The sequence below is a fragment of the Eptatretus burgeri genome, chromosome 10 (assembly GCF_056783735.1).
Source record: "Eptatretus burgeri isolate ZD-2024b chromosome 10, Ebu_testis_v1, whole genome shotgun sequence".
NCBI lineage: Eukaryota > Metazoa > Chordata > Myxini > Myxiniformes > Myxinidae > Eptatretus > Eptatretus burgeri.
This window is the reverse complement of record NC_140970.1, coordinates 82,664,992-82,678,059: the sequence shown is the minus strand read 5'-3', so window position 1 is coordinate 82,678,059 and position 13,068 is coordinate 82,664,992. Positions and strand designations below refer to the sequence as shown.

General features: G+C 43.6%; 1 protein-coding gene across 1 annotated transcript in view; it reads left to right on the top strand.

Moving 5' to 3' along the window:
• Positions 1-13,068, top strand: part of STAB2 (stabilin 2) — a 426,796-nt gene that overhangs the window by 189,570 nt on the left and 224,158 nt on the right. The window contains exons 26-29 of the mRNA XM_085899123.1: positions 5,507-5,605; positions 7,339-7,434; positions 8,173-8,220; positions 8,377-8,513. Coding sequence (XP_085755249.1) covers positions 5,507-5,605; positions 7,339-7,434; positions 8,173-8,220; positions 8,377-8,513 — 380 coding nt within the window. The remainder of the gene's footprint in view (positions 1-5,506; positions 5,606-7,338; positions 7,435-8,172; positions 8,221-8,376; positions 8,514-13,068) is intronic.

The window sequence follows — 13,068 nt, the reverse complement described above, 5'->3', positions numbered from 1 at the left end:
GGAGATTCACGCCCCTTTTTCTCCATCCAATGGGCGAGCGTGGCTCCGCCCCCGAGCTCGTCCTGATCCGGAAATTTGCATATGGGTTCTCCTGCCGGCCTATAAAGTGCCGAGCACAAGGCGAATCTGGGCAGAGTCAGGTTGGAAGAGCGGAGAGTGGCAGAAAAGCGAAGAGAGTTTTGGGGCAGAGAGAAAGAAGAGTTGTTGCGCCAGAGTTGTTGTTGCGAGGCAGAGTCATTTTGGAAGAGCGGAGTGGAGTCGGGAGGCGAGGGCATCCCGGTGGTTTTCTGCAGTCGGCTGAGGAGAATTGGGGGAAGAGTCCGAGGAGCTCGGGTCCAAGGCAAGGAAGACGGCGATCGGCGACGAGGTCGCGGTGGAATCGCTCGTCACGGGACGCAAGCAAGCCAGCTATACTCTTTCCCCAGAGTATCAACAATTCCCCCTTTACCCCGCGCTGAGATAGTGCGAAAAGGGGGCCCCGTTCCCACCCCACTCCAAGCGGTGCCAACGAAACCCGCGAAGGAGCACGAAGTCGGGGCACCGCAGTGCTGCCACATTTGCGGCTCATCACGAAGACGCGGGTAGGACCCACCCGGTCTCGCGGACCTGACCGCTCCTTCAGGTCCCGCGCAAATATTGGCCTACAGGCCCCGTCTGCCCCCTTGTCTTTGAGGGTGGCCTTTTCTTTTGCTTTTGAGTAAATGTGTGTCGGCGCCGTCTGTGAAGTAAAACTGTTAAGTGTTGCCGTGTGTCGGTCTTATTCGGTAGTATCTCTGTGTCATTGTTTCTTTTGTTACATTTGCTTTTTGTGCATAATTGTTTTAATTGTATATGTGTGCTTTCCGTGTGCCGCGTAATAAATGTGCATCATGTTGAACTGTTTTCCCGTTTCGCTTCGTCTTTTCTTTAATTGAATCTCCATCTTGCTTCACGTAAAGGGTTGGTAGTAGGCTTAATACGCCCGATAATTAATCGGAACCGTCGAGGCCGCCGATAACACCGCTCGGTTATCCCGATAGTACGGAACGGATCGCTTAAGCGGCCCGTGTCCGGAGTCGACCTGCGGCGAGGTGCGATCGCCCGGTCTACCCTCCGCGTGGGTACTTAGGTAAGTCGAGTTTGGCGAACAACCCTATCCCACGCGGGTGGCCGATTGGCACGATCGTGGTGAGGCCAAAAGGCCCACCCGTGACTAGCTCCCGGAATTAGTCCGAGAGGGTCATGACAGAATTGTCCGTCCGGTGGGCGACGTGCCGCGATTCGAGTCACGTGGCCGTTCGCACGTCGGCGGGCGCGAATTCGCAAATATATATATATATATATATATATATATATATATATATATATATATATATATATATATATATATATATATATATATATATATATATATATATATTTATATTGTTGTGGTTGACGAAATTCGCAAACCACCATTCAGGTCCCTTAGGTGAGATATCTCTGTAAGTATATGTGTAGTTAGGCCCAAACCCGTTGTTTAGAGGGAATAAATGTCATTCATGCGGGCTGCGACCCTTCTAGATAGCCGTTTTTCTTTTACTATCTTTATTTTGGACCAGCCGCCATTACTACCACCACCAACCACGTCTCAACAGCCATCACACAACAACCACCAGCCGCAACGCCGCTTCACAACAACAACAACGCCAACAGCCACGACCTTTACCGTCACATCTCGCTCTCGCAACCATCGCATCACCGCCATTTCCGCGCCGCTTGTGGGCACCGATACTGAACTCATGCAGGGCGCGCACCGAGCAGCGTGTGCAGAAACATCACAACCTTTCCGAAGAAAACGGATCAAAAACGACTCACGCCCACTTCTGTTCCGTCCTATCGGCGAGCGTGGGGCGATTTGGCCCCGCCCCCAGGTGCGTTGGAGTAATATCGCTATATGCAAATTCATGGATCAAAAAGCATTCACGCCCACTTTTCCTCGGTCCAATGGGGAGCCAGCCAGAGGTGAAGGGTCGAAGGTAAAGGGTCGAAGGCGAAGGAGCGAGGCCCCGGGGGCTATAAAGGGCTGCGTTCGCTCGCCAAGAAGGCAGTTGAGTTGGGAAGAGCAGTCGGTGGAGTTGGGAAGAAGAGGGAGTAGTAGTCAGTCAAGTGGAGTCGGTGGAATTGGTAAGAGCCAGTCAGGAGAGGAGTCGGAGAAGGCGGTTGGGCGGAGCTGTGGAGAGTTGGAGAGGTGGCGGCGGCGAAGATGGTCGAGGGGGTGCTCGTGTCAGAGTCGGGGAGCTGCGGAGGGGAGAGGCCGGCAACGCGACCGAGGTCGTGGAGAAGACGCTCGTCGCGGGACCCGAGACAGGGAGATATCCTCCTTCCCCCGAGCATCAACAACCCCCTCCTGTTTCCCCCCGCGCTGAGATAGTGCGAGAAGGGGGCCCCGTTCCCACCCCATACCAGGCAGTCCCAGCGAGGCCCGCGGAGTCGGGGCGCCAGCGCCATTTTGCGGCTCATCACCAGACGGGTAGGCCCGACGCGGTCTCGGCCCCAGGCCATCTGCCCCCTCATAGTGGAGGGTGGTCCCTTTTTCTTTTGCTTTGAGTATATGTGTTGTCGGTGCCGTCTGTGAAGTAAAACTGTATAAGTGTTGCCGTGTGCTCGGTAGTCGGTTAGCTCTGCATTGTCTTTTGCTTTTACATTTGCTTTTTGTGCATTATTGTGTGTTTCTTCTTCTTCTTTTACTATTTGCTTTTGATGTAATTGTATATGTGTGCTTTCCGTTCATCGCGAAATAAATGTGCTTTATGTTGAACTGTTTTCCCGTTTCGCTTCGTCTTTTCCTTTATTGAATCTCCATCTTACTTCACGTAAAGGGTTGGTCGTGGGCTAAAACGCCCGATAATTAATCGAACCGTCGAGGCCGACGATAGCACCGCTTGGTTATCCCGATAGTACGGAACGGGTCGCTTAAAGTGGCCCGTGTCCGAAGTCGACCTGCGGCGAGGTGCGATCGCCCGGTCTACCCTCCGTGTGGGTACTTAGGTAGGTCGAATTTGGCGAGCAACCCTATCCCACGCGGGTGAGGCACGATTGGCACGATCGTGGTGAGGCTGAAAGGCCCACCCGTGACTAGTTCCCGGCGTTAGTCCGAGAGGGTCACGACGGGATTGTCCGTCCGGTGGGCGACGTACCGCGATTCGAGTTACGTGGCCGTTCGCACGCCGGCGGGCGCGAATCCGCAACAATATATATATATATATATATATATATATATATATATATATATATATATATATATATATATATATATATATATATATATATATATACATATACATATACATATACATATACATATATATATATATATATATATATATATACATATACATAAACATATATATATATATACATATATATATATATATATATATATATATACATATATATATATAAACATATATATATATATACATATAGATATATATATATACATATACATATATATATATATATATATATATATATATATATATATATATATATATATATATATATATATATAAACATATATATATATACATATATATATATATATATATATACATATATATATATATATATATATATATATATATATATATATATATATATATATATATATATATATATATATATATATATATATATATATATATATATATATATATATATATATATATATATATATATATATCTACATATAAATTCAAACATTTATTTGGCCTGGTATGTTCTACTGGATCAGGCACACCAGTCGGAATGTTTTTTGCTTTGGAATTTGAAATTTTTTTGATGTCTTTTTATGGGTTTTTTTTTTGAACCTCTGTATCTCTGAAACCACTTCATGGAAAAAATTGAAACTTGGCACATGTCAAGTACTCCCCATGCAAAATAAGTGAGGTTTTTTGATGATGTCATAGGTGGCTTTGTTATGACATTATAATTGTGTAGACGTCTGGTTCAGATGCGTCTGGCTATGTATGATGGCTGTGAGTCAGAGGTCAACAGACGTCTGGGTCGAGCCTGGGGAGTCATGGATTCACTGGATAATGGTGTGTGGCGCTGCCGGTACCTGTGTGGGAGGCCGAAAGTCCGAGTTCAGGTCCTTGGTGCTTCCAGTCTTGCTCTATGGATGTGAGACTTGGACTCTGACCAAGGATGTGAGACAGAGACTTAATTCCTTTGGTACCAGGTCTCTTCAGAGAATCCATGGCTGTCGTTGGTCAGACTTTGTGTCCAACGAGCGGTTGCTGAGAGAGACTCAAATGAGATTTGTTAGCTGCGTAGTCCCTGAGCGTCAGCTGCGGCTGTATGGACATGTGGCTCGTTTTCCTGACGCTGATCCTGCTCATCGGATTCTCTCAGCGAGGGAGCCTCGTGAGTGGAGGAGGCCAATGGGCCGACCACGTGTCTCGAGGTTGCAGCAGGTTGATTGGCATCTCAAGGAGATTGGGATGGGCCAGGCATCTGCCTGGGGGATGGCCAGACGGAGGCCCCTGGAGTACCAGCGGAAAGTGGACACAGCGACGCGCTGCTCTGGCACATGCTCCTATACCTGACCTATAATTGTGTATGTTGAATGCTTCATCCAATCAGTATGAATTTTTTTTTGAGGATAATCTTGGGCAAAATTGTGTGGGCAGAGAAAAAAAAAATGATGACGTCATCGATCACGTGGTTTGACAGCCATTTTTTTTTTTTAACATAAAAACCTTCAAAAATCTCCGAAACGGCTGAACAGATTGATGCAAAACTTTACAGGTGAGATCGCCTATCCATGAGGAACAGAATGTTCTCCACTTATGACATCATAGGTCACATAGTTTAGTAGCTCTGATGTTTTTGAAGAATATACGTTGAAAAATCTTCTTCTCCAGAACGGCTTGACAGGCCAAGGGGAAACTTCACCCACATGTTCCCCAACCCTTGGGGATACCAGAGTGTTCACAAATAATTAAGTGTCACATGGTCTGGCAGCCATATTGAATTGAATTGAATAAAAATCATTTTAAAATTCTTTCTCTTGAACCGCTTCATCAATCGACATGAAATCTCACAATTATGATCTAGTCATCATGGGGAATATATATTTTAAATTTCAACCTCATCGGATACGTGGTCTGGCAGCTAGAATTCTTTAATATTTTGAATCTGGGTTCAGGGATTTAAATCAAACTTGATACGATATGTATAATGATGTAATGTGTACGGAGGCATAGCTGGAAACATTGCGACGTCAAGGAGTGATCATCTAGTTCAAATATATCATAATTATAGTTCATCAAAACTAAATTTGAATTATCTGTTTCATATGAATCAGCCAATATTTTGAAGCAATTTGACATTTGAACAATTGGAAGACAGAACATCGGAAACTATATTCTGAAAGACGGTGGACGAGGTCTGGATTCGCCTCTGTGACCCAAAGTGCAAATAACGATGTAATACAATCACGATTGGTTAGATTAATAACGAATTGTGCACTGTATCCCCACAGAGCGAATGCAGGTGCTCCACCGGTTATCGAGGAGACGGGATGATAAACTGTAATCCCATTGACCTCTGTCTGGAAAACAATGGAGGCTGCCACTTGCTGGTGAGAATATGTGACTGAAAATGAAGATTTTTGACATTTTAATGTTTGCTGATTTTTATTCTTTCGTTTGGAATTTGCTGATTTATTTTTATGTATTTTTAGAATATTTTTCCAGTTTTGCAGACGTTATTGCTGCCAAATGTGTAACAACTTAACTCAATAATCAACATTCACTTCCAGTTCATTTGATGCATATACAACAGATATGTGAAAGGGAAAGATGGATCTTATTTGAGCCCTAAGCTTTATTCATTCAGCATACATTTATGTCAATGTTACAAGAGCTAAATGTATTTATAAGGAAATACGTTTGCAGTGACATACACGGATTATGCCTCAAACTTTTTTCCAATAGTTAACGAGCAGATCTGTCGCGCAAGTTTGAATTTGAAAAACTGATGGAAGGGTTGATTGTTCACGTTAATTGTCCAGACTACATTTGACAGTATGTTGGAGGAATTCAAGTTAATGTTTTTATGTCAGGCCATTGACTTACTGATCAGCCCTTGCAAAAGCAATGCCTTGTTGTTGCAGATAGTTGAATATCGAGCAGAAATTAATTTCATTTTTGTTTTGGAAGGGGTAGAAAGTGACATGGTAACATGCGAATAATATTGACTACTAACTGCGAACTAATCACTACCTTGAATCATTAATCAAGTTAATGAGGATGACTGACCTAATTGTTTACACCTTTCTATATAAAAGGGATATTTTTTAAGTACAATGTGAGATATATCTGAGCTCAGTGAAAGGAAAGGCCTTTTAATACCTGTGCTTGCATGAGATGACATCATTGTTCAAAAGTGGAAAATGGAGGAAAACAATTAATGAAACCATCATGGTATTTTAAGAGAAATATTTTGTTGACATTTGCAGTAATCTCGCAATCTTTCAGGCTGAAGCGCACTTTTCTTGTAACAATCTATAATATAAAAGGAGCTCGGTCTCGGCGTGCCTGCATCCATCCATCCATCTGTCCCTGCCTGCCTGCATGCGTGCGTCCGTCTGACCATCAACAATTGTCCTATCGGGGATACCACGAATCAAGCCCAATCTGCAAACCGTATGGTATTAGTTGAGTAAGGTAAGGCGAGATGGGCCAGTTTCAATTGACATTAAAACAAAAACTCTTCCTCCTTCATCTTCACTTATAATAATGGTGAGTGGCATTCATCCTGTTTTTCATATCAGTTACAAACGCTAGCTATGTTCAATACTTCTTTTTTCAGCTTTTCCATTTTATTCGTATCACCCGATCAAACAGCATTTCCGATTATACACCGCCTTTTAAAGCATCACAAAGTAGGTCGCTCTACTTGCAACACAGGTGAGAAAGAAAAAGGCAGCTGATATTTAAATAATTTATTCGCACGATATTTAAAGAGTTTGAAGTTAATTTTTATTTATTTGCTTTGGAAGCAATGGGTCCTAACATTCTAATTTTAAATGAATTGCTCACTTGTTGGCTTATAATGGGCAACTTTGACATTTGTTGAATTTGTAATTATCTTAATTTGTAATTATTTGAATTATTATCTTAAATCAATTTGTAATTATCAAGAACCTGATACATTTGCAAAGAAAGATCCTTTTAAACATGAGATTCCTCCAGCCTGTGTCCCTGTTGTACATTGTGCTCCATCATGTTTCTCTTTCCACAAATCTCTTTGCACAAACAAATTAAACATGAATAATGAACAAACCAAACGGTGAACCATGCTCTGTTGCAGGCGACGTGCAAGAGTGCAGGGCTCTTCATGCGACATTGCACCTGTCCAAGAGGTTATGGTGGCAACGGCGTTGTGTGCTTTGGGAGCTTGATGACGGTGAGGCAAAAGATTTAGGGCTATATTAAATAATGTGTTCTTTACTTCTTAAACGTAATATTATTTTGTAAAATTTTTAGTTGAATTGTGTTATTGAAGTACCAAAAGTGATTTGTGAATGTAAAGAGGGGGCAGAATAACTCTTCCTCCCTTTTACACAAACAAATGTCATAAATTCATGACTTGCATTATATTGCCAGGTTTTTGACCACCACCCTCCCCCCTTACCCCCCCCCCTTTCCCCTCCAATCTGTATATCGGCCCTTTCTTTCCCTTCTCTTAACTCCTATTTCTTAACCCAAACTATTTTATATTTTCTCCTAACTCCCCAAACATCCCCCAACCATTCTCTCTATTAAACTACCTCCTTATTCTCGTTCTGAATAAAATATTTCTCAACTGAGGCAGGCAAGTGTGTAGTACAAAAAAATTCAGAACAAGACAAAGATGATTGCCTCTGAGCTACTTTCTGATGTGGTGAAATCTGATTAGAAACTGCTTTCAATTCATATACTTGGTAGAAACCACATCCTGATTAGAATCATATTTGTAATTTATTCAAGTGATGTCGTTGAGTGAACTGCAAGTAAGAAGATTGTGTTGGGGCATGTGGGGGTAGATATGTGAATTACCTACCATTAAATGACATTCATGTTTGCTCAATATTAGTGACTTGAAGTCCAATGTTTGAGTCTGATGGTTGAGTGCAAAAAGGGAATGTCATGTGCCTGTTCACAGGAATTAACATCTCATGAGGAATTCCGACATGTCAGCGCACTGATATCTGTAAGATATACATATATTTAAAATCAATCAATTTTGAAACCCCTTCCATAATTTTTTTCATTGATTGATTCATGACAAGTTTTACACATAATTTGTTCTACAATTTATTCGTTTCTTTAAATTACCGACTGGGTTGTACACATCTCTTTTTCTCAGGACACTTCTTTGAAATCCCTGCTTACATCTTCCGCCAATTTCACAGTACTGATTCCATCAGCTGCAGCCTTAAAGGGTGTTTCAAAGGATGACGAGACCTTCTGGATGGAAAAGTCCCATTTTCCTTATATTCTTAAGTATGTCTTTAATTGCCAATATTATTCACGAAATAAATTAGCCTTAAATAGTTTAACTCAATAAAAAATCTCTCAACCATAATATAAATAAAATTAATGTCTTATGTATAAGTTTTGGACTTGTGGCATGATTATTCTTGAACTAGAAGGGCACTCGGTAGAGCGCAAACCTCCGCCTTGTAATGCCTGATCAACGAGAACATATCGGGCCCAATACATTTTTGAAATATCGTGCTTTTCAGTGCTATATCATTTTTGAGCCCCATCTCTCAATGGTGAAGAATCACCTTAAAACTTCTAGGAGTCGGATCCGGATTCTGATCTTCACCAAAATCAAATCAATTTGTTGTGGTCACACACCCAACCTGTCCACCAAATTTCATCCAAATCCATCCAAACGTTTTGAGAAATACTGTACACAGACAAACAAACAAACAAACAAACAGACAGAAACGGGTGAAGACATAACCTCCTTCACCTTCGGTGGCGGAGGTAATAACATCAATGTATACGAGCTTTTCTTCCTGAAGTGTACTGTGTTCAGTCTTCTTCTTCTTTTTTGTATGCAGCATGTGGCTGTGGTTTGCATCATTTTCTGGGATTATGACTTTGCTGCTGGTGCAGTGCCCCCTCCCCTGAAGATAAGAACAGGAATTTGTGATTTGGCCAGGGTGCCTGCGATAGCTCACCTACTTTTCAAGAAAGATACCATGGGATCTTTAACATCCACCGAAGAATGCTGGACGATGGAACACTGGTCTAACATCCATCCAAGCGACGGCACACACACTGATGAATCGCCTTGCATTCAGATCATCAGTGTGACAGCTTATCGCTGCCCCGAGGTTCAAACCCAGTCGACACATCTCAGAGGCATGTCCTCCACCTCCAGACTATTCTTGCAGCCCAAGTAATTGCATAATGCCTCACAATTTTCGAACATTTAGTCAAGCTCATTCCTGAAGGGACTGCCAGTTACAAAGTGAGTCTGTACACAGATTTACTTCAATATCCATTGTTCATTCTCGCATCTACTCTCTTCTACGTAGCTATATAGAGTATCCCGCCAAAGCTCTTCATTGTTCATTCTCAGATCTACTCGATTCTACATAGGGTATCCTGCTAAGGCTCCTCCCTTTATTAAATTGTCTCGTTTTCTGGTGGAACCAGATGATAATTTCAAGAGTTCATTAACTCAAGCCATGTCTCAGTGATTAAGTCTCAAACCTAAATGCTTATGCAGTAGTTGAGTCTTGTATTCACTAATATTCGGCCTACGGGAGACGCAAATTTCCACTTTGACCCGGGCGCTGTTTACCTCCGCTATGCCAAGCTGTTAGGGTTAGGGTTTGGGTTAATGTTAGGGTTAGGGTTAGCTACCCTAACCCTAACAGCTAACCCTAACCTTAACAGCAAACCCTAACCCTAACCCGAACCCTAACCCTAACCCTAACTGCAACCCTAACCCTAACCGCGAACCCTAACCCTAACTGCAACCCTAACCCTAACCGCTAACCTCTAACAGCTATTCAAGAAATTTGCAAGAAAGCCCGGGCAACACCGGGCTTTATTGCTAGCCCGAGCAACGCCGGGCATTACTTCTAGTATATGTATATAGTGTTACGGCTGTGGAAATTCGCAGAACACCATAAAGGTCCTTAGTTCAGTTATATCACGAAGTGTGTGTTCAGTTAGATTCTCCCACCGTTGTTTAATGGGAATTATTCGTGTCACAGGGCTGTGATCTTCAGGTAGCCGTTATTCTTTACTCTCATTATTTTGGACCAACCGCTTCACACAACCACCTTAACCATAACCCTCAGAACCACACCACCACGTTTCCACGTCGGCACACAGTTGCCAGAGGCCTGGCCTTCGTAGAGGGAAAGCAGGTGGCCCCCTTCCTCCCTCCCCCGGACGAATGGCGTCTCCACGGTGAATCCACCCGGCATGTGGAAGAAGACAAATACAGCGGCGAGGGAGCATCCCCGATTTGGCGGGAAAACGCCTCCTTCGAGAAGGTTCCCGCATGTTCTGGAAGGAGGGCGGGGCGAGAGCGGAGGGGCGGAGCGTGGGTAATAAAAAGCGTGCACGGAGCACTCGTTCTCTCTCGTTCTCTCTCTCTCTCTCTCTCTCTCTCTCTCTCTCTCTCTCTCTCTCTCTCTCTCTCTCTCTCTCTCTCTCTCTCTCTCTCTCTCTCTCTCTCTCTCTCTTTCTTTTCTCTTTCTCTTTCTCTTTCTCTTTCTCTTTCTCTTTCTCTTTCTCTTTCTCTTTCTCTTTCTCTTTCTCTTTCTCTTTCTCTTTCTCTTTCTCTTTCTCTTTCTCTTTCTCTTTCTCTTTCTCTTTCTCTTTCTCTTTCTCTTTCTCTTTCTCTTTCTCTTTCTCTTTCTCTTTCTCTTTCTCTTTCTCTTTCTCTTTCTCTTTCTCTCTCTCTTTCTCTTTCTCTTTCTCTTTCTCTTTCTCTCTCTCTTTCTCTCTCTCTTCTCTCTCTTCTTTTCTCTTCTCTTCTCTTTCTCTCTCTTCTTCTCTCTTCTTCTCTCTTCTTCTCTCTTCTTCTCTCTTCTTCTCTCTTCTTCTCTCTTCTTCTCTCTTCTTCTCTCTTCTTCTCTCCTCTTCTCTCCTCTTCTCTCTTCTTCTCTCTTCTTCTCTCTTCTTCTCTCTTCTTCTCTCTTCTTCTCTCTTTCTCTCTCTTTCTCTCTCTCTCTCTCTCTCTCTCTCTCTCTCTCTCTCTCTCTCTCTCTCTCTCTCTCTCTCTCTCTCTCTCATCCCTATCCCTATCCCTCTATCTCTCTCTCTCTCTCTCTCTCTCTCTCTCTCTCTCTCTCTCTCTCTCTCTCGTTGCTGCCGCTCTCTCGCTGTCATTGTTGAAACTCTCTCGGTCGTCGCTGAATCTCTCTCTGGAGATGCTGGTGTTGTTGCTGCCGCTGGACGCCGCGGAAGGAGCGGTGCTGTTTCTGCCAGAGCTGTGTGAAGATCTGGGCTTGTGTCTGAGTCAGGAGCTTGGAGCGGTCGGTCGGTGGAGGTCGGGGCGTCGCAAAGGAGATGCGGGCTGGAGGCGCAGCGCTGCGGTGTCGCGCAAACCTGCGCGTGTGTATGGGGAGAGCCGGAGAGAGCTCGCCTGCCGCTTGGCGTGGCCCGAGCTCAACCGCGGCTACGCTAGCTGCCGTGTGGACGGGAAGTCGCGACTCGCCCCATCAAGGCACCACGAGGGTGCAAGTAACCTGCAATGATCTCGTGGGGCCCTTTCGGTCACCAAAGCCCCACGTTATAAAGGCCCACGGGCCCAGTCTGACTCCCTTGTCTGTGAGGGGGTCTTTTCTTTGCTTTTCTTTTGAGTGAATGTTGGGGCGCCGAGTCTTTCAAGTAGAACTGTTGTTAAGTAAATGTACATGGTAAATCAAAGACGGTCGTAGCACTTTACCTTTCTCGTGTCTTGTGCCCTTCCCCCATTGATTGCATGCCTGTATATACCTGCATCCCTGTTTACGTGTGTAGTAGATAAATGTGCTTGTGTGAATGTTAACCCGTTCGTCATGTCTTTTTTCCCCCAAATTGAACCGCCGTATTGCATTTCGGAATACTAGTTGGTTTTTGAATACCGAGAATAGAATCGGGTCCGGCGAGGTCTGGCGATTAATACCCGCTCGGTTATCCCAGAACGGAACGAACTGCTTAAGGCCCAGTCACACCTTGACGTTTTAGCCAGCTTATGCCGATTTTTTTTGAAAATTTCTCTAAAACGCTGGTACACGTCGAATACGTTATGGGTAAGTTTTGATAACATTGAGAGCATGCTGAAAAACACTGCCATACGTCGTTGTACGCTGGCTTTAAACGTTGTACTTTTTGGTTGTCCTCAATTTTTCCATGCTTGAAATTTTAAGACTTATGCCAGTGTATGACTCACACGTTCCGCATAACGTTGGCCATAAGTTGTAGGCACGTCATGCGATCGTTGACACACGTCGACACACGTTACTTGTAAGTTACTCATTCATCGAAACACGTCGAGGTAATGTTTAGCGCACCCGAAACTTATTTCTAACCTATGAGTTACGCGTTGTACTCACGTTACGCGATCGGTGACACACATCGACACACGTTACTTGTAAGGTACTCATAAGTCGAAACACATCAAGGTAAGGCCAAAAAAAAAAATGTTGCATTGGCGTTACGGGTCACTGAAAAAGAGGGTAGGTCGGTCGGGATCTTTTTTTTTTTTTTTTCCCTAATAAATCCCTCCCAAAATCTCCCCCGGCTCGAGTACCACCCTTTTTGTCGGCGGGTTCTGTCCGAAACACTTCCGGGTTTTTGCGATCGCGATCGCAATCAACAAGATACTTGAAAACGATAGCAAAACAACAAAAATAGCAATAAAATAGGGTCGGCAAAATTTTTCGATAGCAAAAAAAACAAAAAAAAAAACGTAGGGTCGGCGGAATTTTTAGGGTCGGGCGGGTTACGCCAATGCAACATTTTTTTTTTTTTTTGGCCTAATGGTGAGCGTCAGTGTTCCAGACTCCCTGGTTTTATTTATTTTATTTTATTTTCTTCC